The sequence below is a fragment of the Sturnira hondurensis genome, unplaced genomic scaffold (assembly GCF_014824575.4).
Source record: "Sturnira hondurensis isolate 20B ecotype Veracruz unplaced genomic scaffold, ASM1482457v3 Scaffold0004322, whole genome shotgun sequence".
Classification (NCBI taxonomy): Eukaryota; Metazoa; Chordata; class Mammalia; order Chiroptera; family Phyllostomidae; genus Sturnira; species Sturnira hondurensis.
Window position 1 is genome coordinate 1,997,851 of NW_028076953.1, and position 20,267 is coordinate 2,018,117.

General features: G+C 36.5%; 1 protein-coding gene across 1 annotated transcript in view; it reads right to left on the reverse strand.

Annotated features, from left to right (window-relative positions):
- Positions 1-20,267, reverse strand: part of HFM1 (helicase for meiosis 1) — a 95,475-nt gene that overhangs the window by 13,847 nt on the left and 61,361 nt on the right. The window contains exons 28-32 of the mRNA XM_037045528.1: positions 20,076-20,179; positions 19,550-19,696; positions 4,770-4,850; positions 4,422-4,534; positions 2,093-2,172 (exon numbers count right to left, since the gene is read on the reverse strand). Of these exons, the coding sequence (XP_036901423.1) occupies positions 2,093-2,172; positions 4,422-4,534; positions 4,770-4,850; positions 19,550-19,696; positions 20,076-20,179 (525 nt within the window). The remainder of the gene's footprint in view (positions 1-2,092; positions 2,173-4,421; positions 4,535-4,769; positions 4,851-19,549; positions 19,697-20,075; positions 20,180-20,267) is intronic.

Genomic DNA, 20,267 nt, shown 5'->3' on the forward strand with positions numbered 1-20,267 from the left:
ACATTCCCCCTCTTTAGTTCATGTCCATGGGTTGTACACGTAAGTTCTTTGGCTTCTACATTTCCTATACTATTCTTAACTTCCCCCTGTTTAACTTCTACCTACCATTTATGCTACTTATTCTCTACCTTTTACCCCCTCTCCTCACCCAGTCCCCTGCTGATAACCCTCCATGTGATCTCCATTTCTGTGATTCTGTTCCTGTTGTAGTTGTTTGCTTAGTTTGTTTTTGTTTTATAATAACTGTGTTTGTTGTCATTTTACTGTTCATATTTTTTATCTTCTTTTTCTTAGATAAGTCCCTTTAACATTTCAAATATTAAGGGCTTGGTGATGATGAACTTTAACTTGACCTTATCTGGGAAGCACTTTATCTGCCCTTCCATTTGAAATGAAAATTTTGCTGGATAGAGTAATCTTGGATGTAAGTCCTTGCCTTTCATGACTTGGAATACTTTTTTCCAGTCCCTTCTTGTCTGTCTTGATGCACTTGTTTCATAGCGAGGGGGAGGGCCTTAGGTGTTCACCAGGGAGAGGCAACTCACGTCACTGTGTTGTGACACTCTGTTGGGAAGGGGCTCAAGAGAACAATGGCATTTGCTTTGCTCTCTGATGGTTTTCAGTCACTTCCCTGCTACCCACAGGCAAATTGAGCCCTCTGGTGCTGATTCCCGGGTGGGTGGGTTTGGGCACATTCTAGGGTCCTGTGGGTCTCTCCAACAAACTCTCTCCCATGAGGCTGGGAGTTTTTCCCGCTGCTGCCTCAACCCCCATGGGTGTTTTTAATCAGAGATTTGAGGCTTTATTTCCCTGCACTGGAACCTTGGGTTGTGTGGTCTGTCTCACCCCCCAGTTGTTCCTCCCAGTTTATCTGAGTGCGAACATGGGAATGCCTAGTCCACAATCTGCCACCTCTCTAGGTCTGCCAGCCACTGCCTTGCCATGAGTCTTCTCTGCCTGGCTGCCCATCTCTGCCCCACTACTGGTCTGGATAAATGCTTCTTCTTTAACTCCTTGGTTGTCAGACTTCCATACAGTTCAATTTGCTATCAGTTCTGGTTGTTTTTTGTTTTTAAATTTGTTGTCCTTCTTTTGGTTGTGTGAGGAGGCACAGTGTATCTACCTACGCCTCCATCTTGGCTGGAAGTCCTGAAAATTACTTATTCATATAAATGAAAAGAAGTATGGTTCATTCACTCAACACTTTTATGATAAATTATACCAGCCTGGATAGTGAAGGGTAAAAAAACAGGTGTTTATTGAAAGCAACACTTAGTCATCTTTACATATCCCCAACATGTAGATACCTGCTATCTATGTATAGCTTCAAAAATCTATTGCCAATGCTACTTGCTGTTAGATAAACAAAAGCTAGGATCTCTTAAAGTACTGTTGGCATCTGTTCTAATTTGTCAGTGGCTATTCTGAATGAATTAAGTATATTAAATGTCATCCCAGCATATAAAATGCCCTTATCCGGAAAGCAAATGACACATACAATTGTCTTCTAGCCATCATAATATAGGTGAAAAACTGATTTATCACATATGACCTTGTGCTTATTAACTATGAATATGAGCTTTAGTTATTTCATCTAGAAAATGTGATAAAATACCCCATTTTATGAGCCACATTGTTAAGGGCAAAGATGTAATATATAAATGTAGAAAGTTTTAATTATAAAGTATTTTATAAATCTGAGATATTATTAAAATAAAGTGGGCCCCTAAACGGAAAGGACTAGACTTTGTACGCCAATGTGAATTCTCCTTTTAAAGTATACTCTTGTCACTCTTATGTTTAGAAGGCAGAGGGAACCTGACGGAATGACATATAGGATGGGTAGTTTCCCAAGGCAGAGATTATTCAATTAAGTATTATTTGAAGTATTCTATAACTGTAGAGTTCTAAGTAAGTTTAGGGTATAAAAGATAATGATACTATTATGATGTCATTACCTCATTATGGAACTAAATGATTACTGTGATTTGAAGGTAGATAGTAACCATCCTTCTCTGAATAAATGACTATTTTGAGGAACACAGAATTTATGATGGATATTTTACCATAGATATTAACATTATATCTGTACCTTGATATATTAGGAAGAGAAGCTTTTGGAGTAAAACAAAAATCCTTAAGGTCCACACTCTGCGATTTATTCATTTGCATCTATTAATGAAAAAATGTAAGTTCAGCTACCAATTTTACATCAATACTTTTTAATAAATAAGTCAAACAGCAAAATTCCTGCTGGTTTATAAAATCCCAAAACCAATGAATTACAAGAAACTCAATCTAGTTCTCAACTCAAGTTTCCTTCTTAGGCCCTTCTTAAATGTAGATATTTTTCAAGGTTCTTTACCAGGACTTCTTCTCACTCTATACATTCTTATCAAAGATTTAATCTCCCCCCATGGCTTCAATGATCATCTACATGGGAATGACTCTCAAATCTGTACTTCTAGCACAGCTAACTCTCCTGATTTTCAAAGTTACATACGGCTGTCTGTGAAACAGCTTTAGTCAGACACCTAATACAAAACCAGGCCTCTAGTTTAGTATTTCCCAAATTGAATTTACCCTGTCTCTACACCACCAAGCTTGCCTTTCCTTTAGAGTTCCTACTTGAGTGAGGCCCTACTTTTTCCCCAGTTGCTTAAGCCAGAAAGCTAGGCATGGTCTTTACTCCTTCTAAGTCACCCCTCATAACTAATTAAGTACCAAGCTAGTTTATTCTACCTATAGAAAATATTTTAAACTTCTCTCTACTGCTATGCTAGATTAGGCCATCAACTTGCCTGCACTATTGCAAAACCCCTTCCAATGATTCCTTGCATTCCTTTTGTATCATTCTCTACCAAGGGTGTCCAACCTTTTGGTACCTCTGGGCCACACTGGAAGAAGTTGTTGTCTTGGACTACATATTAAATGCACAAACACTAACAAAAACTGATGAGCAAAACAAAGGGTTTTAAGTAAATTTACGATTTTGTGTCAGGCCGCATTCATAGTCATCCTGGGCCACATGTGGCCTGCAGGCCATGGGTTGAACACCTCTGCATCCATTCTCTCTATTACATATATAATAAACTTTATTAATGCAATTCTGATCATATCACTGATTAATGCCCTTCAGTGACTTCCCAATACTTCCAGAATAAAGTCCAAATCCTTAAAATATCACATAGATGTTCATGATCTAGCTTTCACTTACTTTTCTAGCTTCATCTCTCTCTACTACAATACCCTCTACTTGTAATCAAAGTCCAGACATACTGTATTACTTCAGTTTTTTAGCAGAAGAGATCTGTATCTCTTTCTCAGCTCTGTAATACTGCATATTCTCTATTATGAAATATTTTTCTGTCCCTTTCTACAACCATTCAACCCACCTCTGCCCACCTCTTCATATTTGGCTTATGCCTATATATCTTTTAGGTCTTGGTCATGTTCATTAGGGGTCCTTTTCTGGCCTACCAAATGTGGAGTGAGTATACTTTTTATCTAAGTTCATGTTATCTTACACTTCTGTCACAGAATCACTCATTACACTATACTGAAAAAGCTTATTTACATTTTTGTATTTTTCACTTAATTATAAGCTTTATGAGAATTGGGACTAAAACTGTCTTATTCATTACTGTATCTTAGCACCCATTACAGTGCTTGGCATATTCTTGGTGCTCAATGAGTACAAAAAGAAAAAAACTAATAAAAAATAAATATGGAAGAAAGAAAGAAGGAAAAAGCTTGAATTGCTAAAAATTATCTCAGATGGTAGTCATTTCAAACTGCACACTTCTCCACTTCCCAATATTCCCCTTGTTTTAGCCTCATGACTTAGCATCTTCATTCTTATATAAGCTCTAGAAAAGAAATAGCCATTCTTCCATTTTCTTGACTCTGTTCTGCGACCTGACTCATTATTTTGCCCTGGGTATCATGACTCAGGTTTAGGGTAAGTCTGTCATGATGAGCCCATCAAAGAGTAGGAACTCCCACTTCTTTATTACTTGGAAGGGAGGCTCTTGCTCAGCGCTCATCTAGGTACATGAATCAAAATGAACTTCAGACTTCCCAGCCCAGGATGGCACAGATGGAGCCAGGGAAGCACAAGAGTGTCTAGTTTCAGTTGTTGAACCAAGTCAAGCTACATATCCCTCTTTATTTCCCTCTTTTCTGGAAAAAAAAAAAGCAAATGAGGGAAGGGGCTGTAAAAATGTCCCAAAGTGGATTTACAGACTGATTGTTAAGAACTATATACCACCTTTTCCTTTAGAAATGCTATCATGACTAATGGTCATATTCCTAGTCAAGCCCTCAAGTACACTGTTGAGGGCTACCTAATTGAGACACAATAAAGGAATATTCATATACATTTAATTACAGAACAAGGGATAAATATTATTAAAACTAACCTTGAGACGTTTAACTGGAGGAAGAGATGAAGCATTTCTGTTTCTTAAATCGGATAAATATGAAGAAATTGTTGGCCCTTTCATTTCTGATTTCTGTGCCACTCCAATTTTACCTATGAAAAGAAAATCTATATTCCTTAGGTTATAGTTTAGCTATTGTTCATACAAAGCCAAATTTCTTTAAAATTTCTAATCTAGTATTTCCTTTTTTTCATGTTTCCCACAAAAGAAAATTTGTTAAAAGCTGCATAATATTAATATCACACATAGATATTTAGAATGTAATTATTATTTATCAAAGACTTCCAATTTTTAAAACCTGAGATACACTTGTTTTATGTAACTTACAGCAGTCATGTCCACATGTCTGTTTATTTTTACAGTGATGGTTACACTCTCGGTTTCCAGGTTTTTTGCGGGTAGTCGTTCCTAAATTAAGATAAGATAGATCTATTTTTATTACACATATTATACTTTAATATAATTAATTTATATCATCTTTTTCCTTTCAGTCAGTAAAAAAGATCATGATTTTCACATTTCCTCCAATATTAACCCACTTAATATGTAATTTTTTAAAAGATAGTTCTGGTAAGTTAGTCCCTGCCCCACTCTTGGCCCCAACTCGGCTTTCCACAAGGAACACTGAGCCACCTATAAGCTTTTGTTGGCACCCCTGATACAAACAGTAACTCAGTACTTCTTGTCCCAAATGAGGTAAGAATAAAGGTGGAGGTTTGAAAGCTTTTTGCTGCTTTATACTTAAGCCTCAAAAACTAGTAAAGATGCAAACTTCATGGCATTTTCATGATGTCATTGATGACTGCTAGGACAGAGAGCACTACGTATTTAATAAATGTTAGAAATAAGTATCTTAGGGGTATAATAAATTTGCTGTATAAATTCACAGAAAGGAGAGATTGCTTCCAACTTGATCCCCAAAGCTAGAATTAAAATATCTGAATGTGTAATTTATTCATTAATTATACTTTAAATATAGGCTCTTTGATCTTAGCTCTCACTAGTATCAAGGAGGAAGGGGAAACATACGAACTTATCCATGAAGGACAGGCGGGATCTACACATGAGAAGGGGATCAGGGGATGATGTTCCAGGCTAAGGACATAATATCCAAAGGCAGCACACAACAGATGGTAGAAACGGAAATCGGTTTATTTTTGCTGGAGCATAGACTTTAAATGACCAGAAGTGTAGACAGTGAAAAGCTTTGAAACGTTTCTCGATCTTTTACTCTTCATTTTCAGTGTCACTGCTCCATCCTTTCTCAAGGCATGGCACATCTAGAGGAGGATAATACTGTGTATGTATAGCACCCTTTGTTAAATGGATGACCGCTCAGCATATGAGGCAACTGGCTAGACACCTTGAGGGCTAAGCAGACCAATGTATTTGGTACTGATTAAGTAATAGAACATCCCTGGCAAATGGAAGCTAACAGCTGAACAACACTGTTCCCAACTGAACGTAAACAACTTTGGAATAATATAAATAATACACAGATAAGGCCACTGTGACTACAGAAGACAGAGATAAGACTGCAGTACAATTCGGAAACTAGATATAAGGACACTCAAGAGCCAGAAAAGTAACTAAACATCTCCCTCTTCTGGCTAACACAAATGACTACTATTTCTTTCACCCTCCCATCTCCAAGATAAAATATACTAAAATATGCAGTACTCCACTTTCTGAGAGCACCCAATCCAGAACTGACCTCTGCTTTCTCTAAACCCTCCTACAAATCACCTAGCACCAGCTGAAATCCTCAGATAAGCCCCTCTCAATTCCTCGAGATAACTCACAGTTGTGCCAGTGCTGTGCTTTCCAATACCTAACCTTCCTCAGATCCAGGTGCGCTTCCAGCATCCCCGGCTGAAAAGTTTTGAACATTACAAGCCACTTTATAAGGTGGGCCATGGCTTGCAAAGTTTTGCCCCAGATCATGATCTCATCTCTCGCCTAGTCACCTGAATTTCTTGAATCTAGTCCCACAATGCTACAATTTATTCTATATTCTGTTGTTTCATTAATCTGTCTCAAGTTCAACTCTGATCAGATCATTTGTCCACTTAGAAACATTAGTTACTACCTGCTGCCAATGAAACTAATTCTTTATTGAAGGTCCTCCACAATATAGTTCTGGCCTTCCTTTCCAGCACCTGTACTAACCTTATATCCATCAAAACACATTCACCTGCCGTTATTCAAATAGTCTCAAGCCTTTCTATGGTCGTACCTTTGATATTACCTCTTGTCTTCAAAGACTTGCACTTCTTTGTTTATCAGAATTTATGGAGATCTATCCTAAATTCTGTCACCCCATTTGGAAGAGATTTCTCTAGCCTTTGAGCCACTATGGCATAGTCTTTGTCCCTCTTTGCTTCCTATATGCTCTTATACTTAATGTATTTACATGAATACCACAGTGGAAAAGTATAGAGTACCCTAGAGTAAGAAAACATCAGTTCTTAACATGGGCTCTTATCTGTAAAAAACAGAGATTAAAATAATACTTGTTTTGTTTACCTCACAGAGATGAAAAGATAAAATTAAGTATGTGAAAGCACTTTAAAATTAAGTGATAAATTTAATCTCTATTATTACATGAATTAAAGATTCTACTGTAATTATGAAATTAAACTTGTTCTGAGTGCCATAAAAGAGAGACGTACATGCTATTTGATAACACGTCAGCTCCCTAGGAAGTGACAACTGGGCTGAGGAGTAAGAGTCAGGGTTAACAAGGAAGAGGTAGAAGGGTGTTTCCAGCAGAGGGAGTGGCCTATGCAAAGGCTCTATGACAAGACAAAGCACTGAGAAACTGAAAGGTCAGTGTGGCTGACGCCCAACAACTGAGTATACAAGATGAGCTGTAGTGGTAGAAAGGTTGGCCTATGTTCGTAGGGCACTCTGGCCATTGCATGTCTCCACACAGGGCATGTAGGGAAAGCTCAAGTACTTACAGAATGCCCTGTGATTCTCCTTGGGACGTGTCAGGATAGGCAGTCTTGTGAGAAGTTAAAGGCCATTTCTCATCTATCTCTTTATCCTCCCAGAGGCTCTCCATTCTGCAAGTGGCTGCCATGAGGCAGTTTCTTTTCTGCCTCCTGGTTCTAGTAAGGCACAGGACTTTTTCACCTTGCCCCTTCCAGGTAGGGCTGCACGCTATGAAACTGCTAGCTACAACCTAGTGTTGACTCCTCAAAAGCAAAGTAACCCACCATTTCCATTATCTGGCCCCTCCAGCAAGCAGTGGATACTATGCTGATCTTGTTTGCTGTCTGTGCAAATAATAAACTATCTAAATCCATCTGGGTCTCTTGTGTTCTTAAATAGCCAGTTCTGTGGAGGTCAGGTATCCCACTGCTACTTACAGACTGACTGACCACATGACAGCATGGAACCTGTTAATGGTTTGGATCTTTTATTGAAAAAGCTATGAAGAGCCACTGAAGTGTTTTAACCAAAGAAGGGACATAATTGAATTTGCATTTAAAAAAATCAATCTATGGAGTATACTAAGGAGAATAGATTTGAGAGAGGTCAGAGTGGATACAAGAAAACTAGTTAACTTACATGTGAAATCTAAAGAACAAAATAAACAAACAAAATAGAAACAGATTGATAGTACAAAGAACAGACTGACAGCTGACAGATGGGAGGTAGGTTGGTGGGCTAGTTGTAAAAGGTGGAGAGATTAAGAAGTACGAATTGGTAGCTACAGAATAGTCATGAAGATGTGAATTACAACACAGAGAATATAGTCACTAATATTGTAATACCTGTGTGGGGGCCAGGTGGAAATGTTGGAAGGACCACTCTGTAAAGTATGTAATTGTTTAACCACTCTACTGCACATTTGAAACTAACACAGAATAACATTGAATGTAAGCTGTAATTGAAAGATAAATAAATAGAAGAAAACTAGTTAAGAAGCTACTGCAGTTGTTTATGCAAGAAAGTGAAAGTAACTCAGTCTAGGTGGAGAGAGTAGAGTCAAAAAGAATGGACTGATTTGAGATATATAGAAGGTAAAAACTGCATTTTATGGACAATCAAGGGGAATGCTTTTCTTTCTTGAGCAGCATATTGTTGTCCCTTAAGTTGTACCGCCTTCCTTTTAGTGCAGCAATATCTACCTTAAATTCATTCACTATTTCAAAGATAAAGACAAATATAGGGAAACACTTTACCTATTTATTCTCCCTTCATAGATATCACCCTCTTTGAGCCCCTACCCCTCCTCCTAATGCAATCTAGGCCTGTTTTACAGCTGTTACCCTGGAATTTCCTCTCATTCAACTTCTGAACTGAACCCACTACTGCTGGATTCTTTGACTTTTCCTTTCTTGGTTAACTGCTTTGTTTTATTGTGCTCATCCCTAAACTGCCTGAGAAAGAATCTGTGACAGTTAAACTTTCTGAATCCTTGAATGTATTAAGATATCTTTATTTTACTTTCAGATTTAATAGTTTGGCTGGGTACGGAACATGGAGTTCAAAATAACTTCCCCCTGGTTGTTTAAGTCCACCGTCTTCTAGCATCCAGTGTTGCTGATACAAAAACTAACTTTGGTTAGTTTGGTTTTTGTTCCTTGGAAGCATTTATGATTTTTTTCTTTATCCATGATGTTCTGAAATATTATAATTATGCCTCTGTTGTATATCTTCTTTTGTTTATCCTAACTGGCACTGTCTTTTTGATGTGCAGATTTATGTTTCCAGATTACAAAATTTTACAAATTATGTCTTCTGGTTTGTTTTTCTCCTTTTATGGAAAACTTATTAGTTAGCTATCAGACTCCTAGATTGCCCTCCTTTGTCTTTTATCTTATGTCTCCTTGTTTCTTTGCTTTCATTTAGATTGTAATGACTTTATCTTCTGGCCCTCCAGCTAAGCTGTTTTTTTCAATCATAGCTCTTATTTCCTTGTACTTCCTCCAGTTATTGCTTGTTTTCATGGCATCCTATTCTGTTTTATGGTTGCAATTTAATCTTTAATTTCTCTGACATTACTAATTATTTTATGTTACATTTTATTACATTCCTGAAATACTCTGTGGCTCTTTCATTCAATTTCTGTTTGCTTATTTGGGGCTTTCTTTCATATGTTCCAGATTTTCTTCAAATGTCTCTTCATCTGTGGTTATCTAAGTCAGTCTAGTCTATTCTAGTCCCATTTCACATAGGAGAAAATTAATTCATACAGAGGTTAGTAACACACTCAAAATTATGCAGATAATAAATAGCAAATTTGAGATTCTAATTCAAGTAGTCTAATTCTAGAGCCCCATCTTTCAACCATCCTGCCTCCTTAGTTATACTGCTGCCTTAGTTCTCCATAGATAATACATTTCATTTATTTAGGAAAAGAATCTACTGTTTTGGGGGTGGGAAGACAAGGAGAAAATGCCTCGCATGTTGTTTTGCCCGGATAAGGAATTGCTTCGTCTCTTAATCCAAGGACTTCTAACAGATGCATCTTTAAACATTACCACAAGATGGCATACAATGATTACACGCATTTGTTCCCAGGGGTGAAAACTAACTAGGATCTGGGTTTTTAATTCTACAGATTCTGGGAACTCCCCAAAATTTTAAGGAAGAATTAGCAAGTCTTGTCAAGAATTAAGGCTGTATACAAGTGTTGTAATAAAATACTAGTATATGGATATTACCTAAATGACAAAAACTTTTTACTATAATTCTGTTAGAAATGGCACTTAGAATATATGAACTCCCTGCTCTGAACCCATTCCCTAAGTTCCTCGAATTGCCTGAATTTGTCTTATTAACAAATATAAGCTTACAGAGGTTTATAACTGGGAAAATAAGTTTCTCAGAGATAACTGACCTAAGCTGCACTCTCAGGTGTATTGTAAAGAGATTCCATATTCCATCACTATCATAATCTGAAATTCATACATTTTCAGGGTTTTGTCACATATTATATTAATTTACATATAATTAAAGTATGTTTTTAAAGCCTCCAGTTCCAAAAACTTAAAGTAAAATAAATTTACACTCTCACCTAGGAATGTACTTAAGGGAAATATTTAAAATTACTTTACGGGGGTCAATTAATTGCTGCTGGAACAAGGGTCAGTTACTTAAAAAAATTCAGGAAAAAAACTGAAAATAGCCAGACACATTTAGCCTCACATCCTAGTTTTAAATTTAAATAATTTGCTCTGTGCACAAGCTACTGGAGTTAATATTGCTAAAAGAGTTTTACTTAGATTTTTGCAGTTCCTGACTTATGTTAATCATAGATCTATACACATTATGATTTTACTTTTTAAATGAGAGCATCTTCTTTTAATTTTTGTCAAATATCATACCATAATTTTGTTTTTTATTTATCAAAAAAAGGATCACACTGATGAACTGGAGTTCTTGATTTTTCAATTTAATGCACATATACACTAAAGAATATAAAGAAAAGAAGACTTCCTTTTGACTAGCATTTAAATGTGTACACTTCCAAAGTGCTTGAGCACTGGTTTTATCCTTGCATTCTTTGAGTCCATTAAATTTTCATACTCTGGATGGCACAGAAAGTGCAAATGAATCTATTAATGTCAGATCAATTTTCTTCAAATTAAACAAAGCCCGTACTTCTTATTGAGAATGCATTTAAAGGATAAGAAGGTTAAATGTCTAATGTTCCATATTAAGAACTGGCCTAAAAAAATATTAAAAGTATTTTTTGCATTGCTGTATCTGTAAAAAAGTGGAAATATTTTTTCTAAATTCTAAAAACAACTTATCTCTTGTACTATTATTATATATGAGAAACTACTGCTGAAATACTTCCAAAGAGTTATAGAAAACATACAAATAACAATTATATTATGTACACCTAGATGTATGCTTGTTTTTATATATAGTCCTATAATTTGACAACATATCATTTTAAAATACTTATTGAACTTGCAAACACATTTGGAAATAACCATTTAGCAACTATATTCTCTGAACTAAATACCAGTTTGTATCACTTAATAGTATGGTCTGACAAGAAGTTAGAAAAACTAAAATTTGGTGTGAGAAATCCTAAATTTTGTTTTCACAGCCTTAAGAGGGTAAATCTGACCCTTCATTGTGTCATTTACTGAGAAAGAGAATGCAGACTGTGTATGTATGTTATTAAAGGTATAACAGTGTATCTTTATTTCGGGATATATTAACTGGCACATAAGAACTGAATTATACCAACAGGATGTTCATAAGATTTGGGATAATTGTGTATTTTGAGTGTGTGTGTGCATGTAATAAAACAGTCATCTGACAGGAAGCATCTTTTATCTGTTTTCCATTGTGTTGTGCTAAATATGTGGGGAATTCTGACCTTTATAAAAGGTTCATGCTAGTAGGAAGTATAATAAACGTCCCCACTTTTTTGTACAGTTGCAAGTAACAGAAACTATTCAAACTATTTTTAAGAACAAAGTAGGGTTTTGAAATGTATTACATGAACAGAGATATCTCACAGAATCCAAAAGTAGTAATGCAGCTAAGCATCAGGAGGGACTGAAAGCAAGAATTGGAAAGTCATTAGAATTCTGGCTGTAGCACTCTCCCCTTTGCTTCTCTCTGTATGTCTGCTTTGCTCTTCTTGTGCACCATCCACCTGTCTAGGATCCTTTCCATACCTGGAAATATATGGCTATCTTATAGCTCTGAGTTTACATTATCTTAGTGCAGTCCTAATTCTAAGTTGTCTTCTTTTTTTAATGATGTCTTTTAACTTTTTAAAAGATTTTATTTATTTTTAGAGAGAAGAGAAGAGAAGGAGAGAGGGAGGGAAACATCAATGTGTGGTTGCCTCTCACACACTCCCTATTGGGGACCTGGCCTGCAACCCAGGTGTGTGACTGACTGGGAATCAAACCCACAAGCCTTTGATTCTTAGGCCTAAAAACAATCCACTGAGCTACACCAGCCAGGGCTCTAAGTTGTCTTCTTGAACTGAGGTACTTTCATCCTTCTGGGAATTTGAATTTGAGACTGATTAAAAGGTTATTTTGGTTCCTGATATTTTTGCTGTCAGGAAAATAGTGGCCAGAATGGAGATCTGAGGAAAATATAAGTATAAATAAGGCAAACACGAGTTACTTCTGTGATGTTGTAGTAAGTTCTAAAAAAAGGGGGTCATTGAAAGCTAGGAAGAAAACTTTCTTCCTTTTTTATTTTCAAACATACAAACCATGAGCTTTCCCCCTTTTTTGATTAAAAAAAGAAAAAGGAAAGTACTTCCTTCTAAAAGATGGTATACTATCAACAACGATAACATTTAGAAAACAATTCATTAATTTACAAAACATTTTCACATACGCCTTTTCATTTGCTTTTCAATCCCATCTAAGTAGGTATTCCTCCAATTTCATTCAAGACACTTACTGAGAACCTACGATGAATCACTTTCAGTATACATATAGGAGACAATGACAGGACATACTGACATATTGGAAATGGGATAAGAGAAAGGAAATAATCAAGAATGATACCTAGGTTACAGTCTTGAGCAACTTGGTGGATGGACAGGTGGTAGGATCACTAAATGAACTAAAGACTGGAGGAGAAATAGGTACCAAAGATGCAGAATGGAGAAAGGGAGAAGAGATCACAAGATCATATCTGAAAAATTGTACTGGCCTAAAGAAATGCCCAAATAGAGATGTTCAGTAGACCTCTTTATGTGTTGGTGGCACTTAAAGTCTTACTTAAAGACAGATAAGATCACCAAGGAAAATGATGTAGACAGAAAAAAGAGGCCTAAGACTCTCTTAGGTAACTTCAACATTTAGAAATCAGAGAGAGAAAGAAGGGTAAGGAAAATATGAAAAAGTAGCCGGTACTTTAAGGACACTTTAAAAAAATGATCATTGGTGTTGAATGTCACTAAGAGATACCATTTTTCTCATTTTACAGATTTGGAAACTAAAGATCAAAGAAATTGTAATTTGCACAGATTATAGCAGAAAGTACATATCCAAGCCAAGATCAGAACCTACATTTCTAACTCAAATTCTTTTTGCATAACTTTTTACTTAACTATTTATAAAAAACTGATGTCTCCCTTTTGTATAACTTTTTATTTAAGTATATATAAACACAGAAAAGTACATGTGTAGTAAATGTACAGAACAATGAATTCTTACATACTGAACACACCCATGTAACCAACACCTACATTGTGCAACAGAGAATTATCAGCACCCCTAAAAGCCAATCTTATACCCCCTTTCTGTCACCTCTGCCAAGAATATCCCTTATCCTAACTTGTAATAGCATAAATTCGTATATTGTTTTTTCAGGGCTGCCAATAACAAATTACCACAAACTGGGTGATTTAAAAAATATAAATTTATTCTGTTATGGTTCTGGATGCTAGAAGTCTGAAATTAAGCTGTTGGCAGAACTCACTCACTCCCTACCCTCTCAAAGAGAATCCTGCCTTGCCTTTTCCAGCTTCTGATAGCTCCAGGAGTTGCTTAGCTTGTGGTAACTCCAAACTGTACCTCTTTTTTTGCATGCTACTTCTGTCTGTGTCTGTGTCTTCATAGGGAGTTTTCCCCTCTGTTACTATGAATCTATTCTCTTCTCCTAATACCACCAGTCATATGGGATTAAAGTGGATCTGCATTTTAACCTGATTACATCTGCAAAGATCCTATTTCCAAGTAAGTTCACATTCATAGGAACCAGGTATTTGAAGGTCAATGCATGTTTTGTGGGGACACAATTCAACCCATTAATGGTTATTACCTATTTTTGTAACATATAAATGGAATAACACAGTATTATCCTTCTTGTATCTGGCTTCTTTTGCTGAGCATTATGTTAGAGAAATACATTCATAAAGTTGTGTGTACTTATAGGTCATTTATTCTCATTACTCTACAGCAGGAGTTGCAAACCACAGACCATAGGCTGGCTATCTTTTTGTAAATAAAGTCTTATTGGAGCACAGCTAAACCCAGTCATCTATACATTGTCTAAGGTTGCATTCAAATTACAGAGATAAAGGTGTGTACTTGCAAAAGAGACCATATGGTTTGCAAGCCTAAAATATTTACTATCTGGTGTTGAAGACAAAGTTTGCCAACCCTATAGAATTCTGTCAGGTATGTATAACACAACTTATTTGTCCACTGAACTACTGATGAGCATTTGGCTGGTTTCTAGTTCAGGACTAATATGATAGCAGTACTTTAAGCATCCCAATACACATCTTTTGGTGAACACACAAGCACACTTCTGTTGGGCACATACCTAGAAGGGGAATTTGTGGCTCACAGAATATGTGTATGTTAAGCTTTAGTGAATATTGCTGGCTTTCCAAAGTAGTTGCAACACTTTCCACTCAGATGAGTGATTGAGAGTAATAGCTGTAGCACAGCCTCATTAATATTTGGTGTTATCTTTTTCTCTATTTTCTTTCTTTATTTTTGTTAGAGATAGAAGGGAGGGAGAAAGAGAGGGACAGAAATATTGATGTGGGAGAGAAACACTAATCAGTTGCTTCTCTCATGCCCCCAAGGGGGGACCTAGCCCACAACTTAGGCACATGCCCTGACTGGGAATAGAACCTGCAACCTTTTGGTTTGCAAGATGATGCTCAACTCAGTGAGCTACACCAGTCAGGACTGGCATTTTCTTTTCCATTTAAGTTATTTCAGTGTTTATAAAATGATATCTAATTAATGTTTTTCTTTTTAATTAAACTTCCTGGGATGACATTGGTTAATAAAAGTATATAGGTTTCAAACATACAATTCTATGATGTCATCTGTATATTGCATTGTGTGCCCACACCCAAAATCAAACCTCCTTCCTATATATTAATTTTTAGTGAATACCCATTCATATGTTCTTGACTGTTTGGATAGCCTTTATTTTGAAGGATCTATTTAATCTCGGTGCCCATTTTCCTAATAACTTCTCTTTTTAGGAGTTATTTTAAACATACATAGGAGTTCCTTGTATGTTATGTATAATAGTTCTTTGCCAGTGTATTAGTTTGCTAAGGCTGCCATAACAAAGTACCACAGAGAAAGTGGCTCAAATAACAGAAATTTCTCCCAAGTCTGGGGGCTATAATTCCAAGATACAGGTGTCAACAGGGTTGGTTTCTCCTGAGGCCTCTTTCCTTGGCTTACAGATAGTTGTCTCCCCTGTGTCTTCACATGGTCTTCCCTCTGTGTTTGTATCTTAATTTCATATTGGATTAGGGCCCACCCCAATTCTTCATTTTAACTTAATTATCTCTTTACAGACTCTAAATTCAAATAAGGTCAAATTCTGAGGTACTGGATGTTAGGACTTTACCATACAGATTTTGGGAGGACACAATTCAACCTGTAACAGCCAGGTATATGTAGTGCAATTTTTTCTCACATTCTGTGGTTGCCTTTCTCTCTCTTAATGATGTCTTTCAATGAACAGAAGTTCTTTCTTTTAATATGGTCAAATTCATCAAATGGTTTTATAATTAGCACTTTTTGTGTTCTGTTTAAGAAATCAAGATATTCCAAGGTCTTGAAGATCTATTTTTATTTCTAAAGGTTTCATTGTTTTCTTTTCATATTTAAATCAGCCATATATTTGTAAACAACTTTTGTGTAGAGTCTGGGGTCAGGGTCAAGACACAGTTTTCATTATGGACTTCCAATTGATCTAGCACCATTTTTTTTTAAGACCCTCCTTTCTCTGCTGCATAATACTATGACTTTTGTCATACTACTGATTTGCCATAAATCAGTAACTGTATATTTGAAGGTCCATTTCTGGATTCTAATCTATTCTACTGGTTAATATATCTATTCTATGCCTATATCACACTCTCTCAATATCTATTATTTAATAACAAGTCCTGCTATTTAGTTAAGTAAGTTGCCCAGTTATATTTTCTTCTTCATGTCTATCTTGACTATTCTTGTTCTTTTGAATTTTTGCATAAATTTTATAATCAATATGTTGTTTCAAAACAAAAAACCCTGCTGGTATTGGGTTAAAGCTAAAGATTAATTTGGGGAGAACTGACATCTTTATAATAGTGAATCTTTTTTTTGAACATCATAAGATTTTTCTATATTATACTTTATTGTTTATGGTATTAATATTTGTCCCATTTTTCTTTTTTGTCCTCCTCTACCCAGCCCCACCTACACCCTCAGGCAATCCCACACTGTTGTTCATGTCCATGGGTGAAGCATGTAATATTCTTTGTCCGCCCTATTCCCTATGCTGTACTTTACATATCATGACTGTTCTGTAACTATCAATTTGTACTTCTTAATCACTTCACCTTTTCAACCATCTTCCAAACCCCATTATCTGACAACCATCAAAACATTCTCTACATCTATGATACTATTTCTTTTTTTTAATATATTTTATTGATTATGCCATTACAGTTGTCCCATTCCCCCCTTCATTCCCCTCCACCCTGAACACCCCCTCCCCCATCATTCCCCCCTTTAGTTTATGTCCACGTCTCAAGTACTTTAGATTCTGTATTTCCCCTACTATTCTTGCCCTCCCCCCTATCTATTTCCTACGTACCATCCATGCTACTTATTCTCTTTACCTTCTCCCGCTTCTCCTCCTCCCACTCCCCTGTTGCTAACCCTCCATGTGATCTCCATTTCCATGGTTCTGCTCCTGATCTAGCTGTCCTCTTAATTTGCTTTTGTTTTAGGTGTGGTTGTTAATAACTGTTGAGTTTGCTGTCCTCTCACTGTTCATACTTTTTATCTTCTTTTTCATAGATAAGTCCCTTTAGCATTTCATATAATAAGGGCTTGGTGATGATGAACTCCTTGAACTTGACCTTATCTGAGAAGCACTTTATCTGTCCTTCCATTCTAAATGAAAGTTTTGCTGGATAAAGCAATCTTGGCTGTAGGTCTTTGGATTTCATGACTTGGAATACTTCTTTCCAGCCCCTTCTTGCCTCTAAGGTCTCTTTTGAGAAATCCGCTGACAGTCTGATGGGAATTCCTTTGTAGGTGACTGTCCCCTTATCTCTTGCTGCATCTAGGATTCTCTCCTTCATTTTAATCTTGGCTAATGTAATTATTATGTGCCTTTGTGTGTTCCTTCTTCAGTCCAACTTCTTTGGGACTCCCTAAGCTTCTTGGATTTCCTGAAAGTCTATTTCCTTTGCCAGACTGGGGAAGTTCTCCTTCATTATTTGTTCAAATACGTTTTCCACTTGTTGCTCTTCCTATTCCCCTTTTGGTACCCCTATAATTCGGATGTTGGAACGGTTAAAGTTGTCCTGGAGGTTCTTAAGCCTCTCATTTTTTTGAATTCTTGCTTCTTCATTCTTTTCTGTTTGGTCATTTTTTTCTTCCTTCTGGTCCACTCCATTGATTTTAGTCCCAGTTTCCTTCCCATCACTATTGGTTCCCTGTGCATTTCCCTTCATTTCACTTAGTTTAGCCTTCATATGTTCCTCTAATTTGTTGACTAGAATCAACCAATTCTGTGAGCATCCTGATAACCAGTGTTTTGAACTGTGCATCTGATAGATTGGCTATCTCTTGGTTGCTTAGAAGTATTGGCTCTGTGGCTTTGAGCTGTTTTTCCGCTTGAACCATAATGTTTTGGTCTGTTCGTGCCTGTAACGTTAAGTGTTCACCAGGGCGGGGCAACTCAGTCGCTGGGTTGTGACTCTGTATGTGGGGGCGGGGTCAGAGAGGGGCAATCGTGCTTGTTCTGTGCTCTCTCGGATTTTGGTCCCCTCTGCTGCTTCCCGCAAGCATTGGGCCCTTCTGGTCCTGGTTCCCGGGTGGGTGGGCTTGTGCACCCTTCAGGACCCTGTGGGTCTCTCCAACAAACTCTCTGTGAGCCAGAGAGCCTCTTCTGGCACCTCAACCCCCAGAAGTTTTTCCAATTGGTGCTTTTAGGCTTTATTTCCTGGTGCTGGGGCCCTGGGTTGCGTGGTTTATCTCACTGTTTGTTTTTTCACCTGGTTTATCTGCACATGAATGTGTGACCGTGGTCAGCCAGCTACCTTGTGTCCTCACTGGGTCCACCCATTGCCACCCCACACCTGGGATCCGCCGACTGCTGCCTGGGTGCCTGGGTGAGTCCAGCAGCTTTTTCCTCCACCCCTCTTACTGGTCTGGATGAATGGTTCGTTGTTGTTGGAGTTCGGTACAGTTCAATTTTCTGTCTGTTTGGGTTGTGCTTCTGTTACTAAATCTTTGTTGTCTTTAAACTTGGTTGTGCGAGGAGGTACAGTATTTCCACCTATGCCTCCATCTTGGCTGGAAGTCTATGATACTGTTTCTGTTCTGCTGGCTTATTATTATTATTTTTTAGAATCAACTGTTGATAGATATGTATTTATTGCCATTTTACTGTTCATATTTTTTAAATATTTTATTTATTTATCTTTAGAGGGGAAGGGAAGGAGAGAGGAAGAGAAACATCAATGTATGGTTGCTTCTTGTGCATCCCCGGCTGGGAACTGGCCCCTGCCGAGAACTGGCCTGCAACCCAGGCATGTGCCCTGACTGGGAATTGAACCGCGATCATCTGGTTCGCAGGCCCGTGCTCAATCCACTGAGCTACACCAGCCAGGGCTTATTGTTCATATTTTTTATCTTCTTATTAAAGAAGACCCAATGGCATATCTCTCAATTTATATTTTCCTTAGTTTCCCTGCTATAATGATTTTTAGTTTCCATGTAGCAATTTTGAATATCTCTTACTGCTATATTATAGATATTTGAGATTTCTAATGCAATTTTAAATGGTAATTTTAAAATTATGATTTATATCTTTCTTTTTTAGGCAGGTATGTAATAATATAATTGATTTTTAAATTAAAATACAATTCATACCATAAAATCCATCCCTTTAAAGTACAGAATTCAGTGTGTTTTAGTATATTCCCAAGGCTGTGCAACTATCACCACACTTTAATTCCAGAACACTGTTATCACCACAAAAAGAAATCACATAACCTATTAATAGTGGCCCCTTATTTTTTCCTATCCCCTGTCTCTGGCAATCACTAATCTACACAAACACTCTTCTGTAGCCATATCTTTGCTTTAATACAAAATATAAATATAATAGGTATTTACCTTTATTGGGTTCTGCTACAGTAGATCTACCTGAATGTTTAGAATGGGAAATCTCTGTTTCTGATTTTTGGGGCATAATTATTTCATTTCCAGACCTCTTGGGTCCTAAGTAAAAGACTGTGAATTTCTTCTGAATATCAAGTCCAACTGGAAAAAGGAAAAAAAGTATATAAGTGCTTATTTAGACCATAGAAATCCATACATGAGACCATTTATTTGTTTTTATATTTCTTGTATTTTTATAGCTTTTAAACTAAAAGGACTGATAAGCCTAGGGAGTAAAAATGCAAAGGAAAAAGTTTAAAAATAAGTTATCCTATCCAATAATTTTGTTATCCTAGTCCATACTATCTTTTACATATATAAATTTACATGAAATTCCCTTTAAAATGATATATATTATTTAAGTTAATTATTTTTAGACATCATTTACATATATTATTATTTTGTTTCAGCATAAAGTAAATAATTTTTAAATGATATCATATTCTTAACCTTCATATCTTCATTACTTCAATAAACTTACCATATTCAGAGCTAATTAGATTTATGCTAAGTTCTTCAGATTTAAGAGCTCTCTTAACATCAACCTTTTTAGCCCAACTTCCAGCTTTCAGCAAAACAGAATCTCTGAAAAAGAGTAATTTAATTAATGATCTAAACACTAAATGAAATCATATATTAATTTTCAAGAGCTGATTGAGTCTAAGATACATCC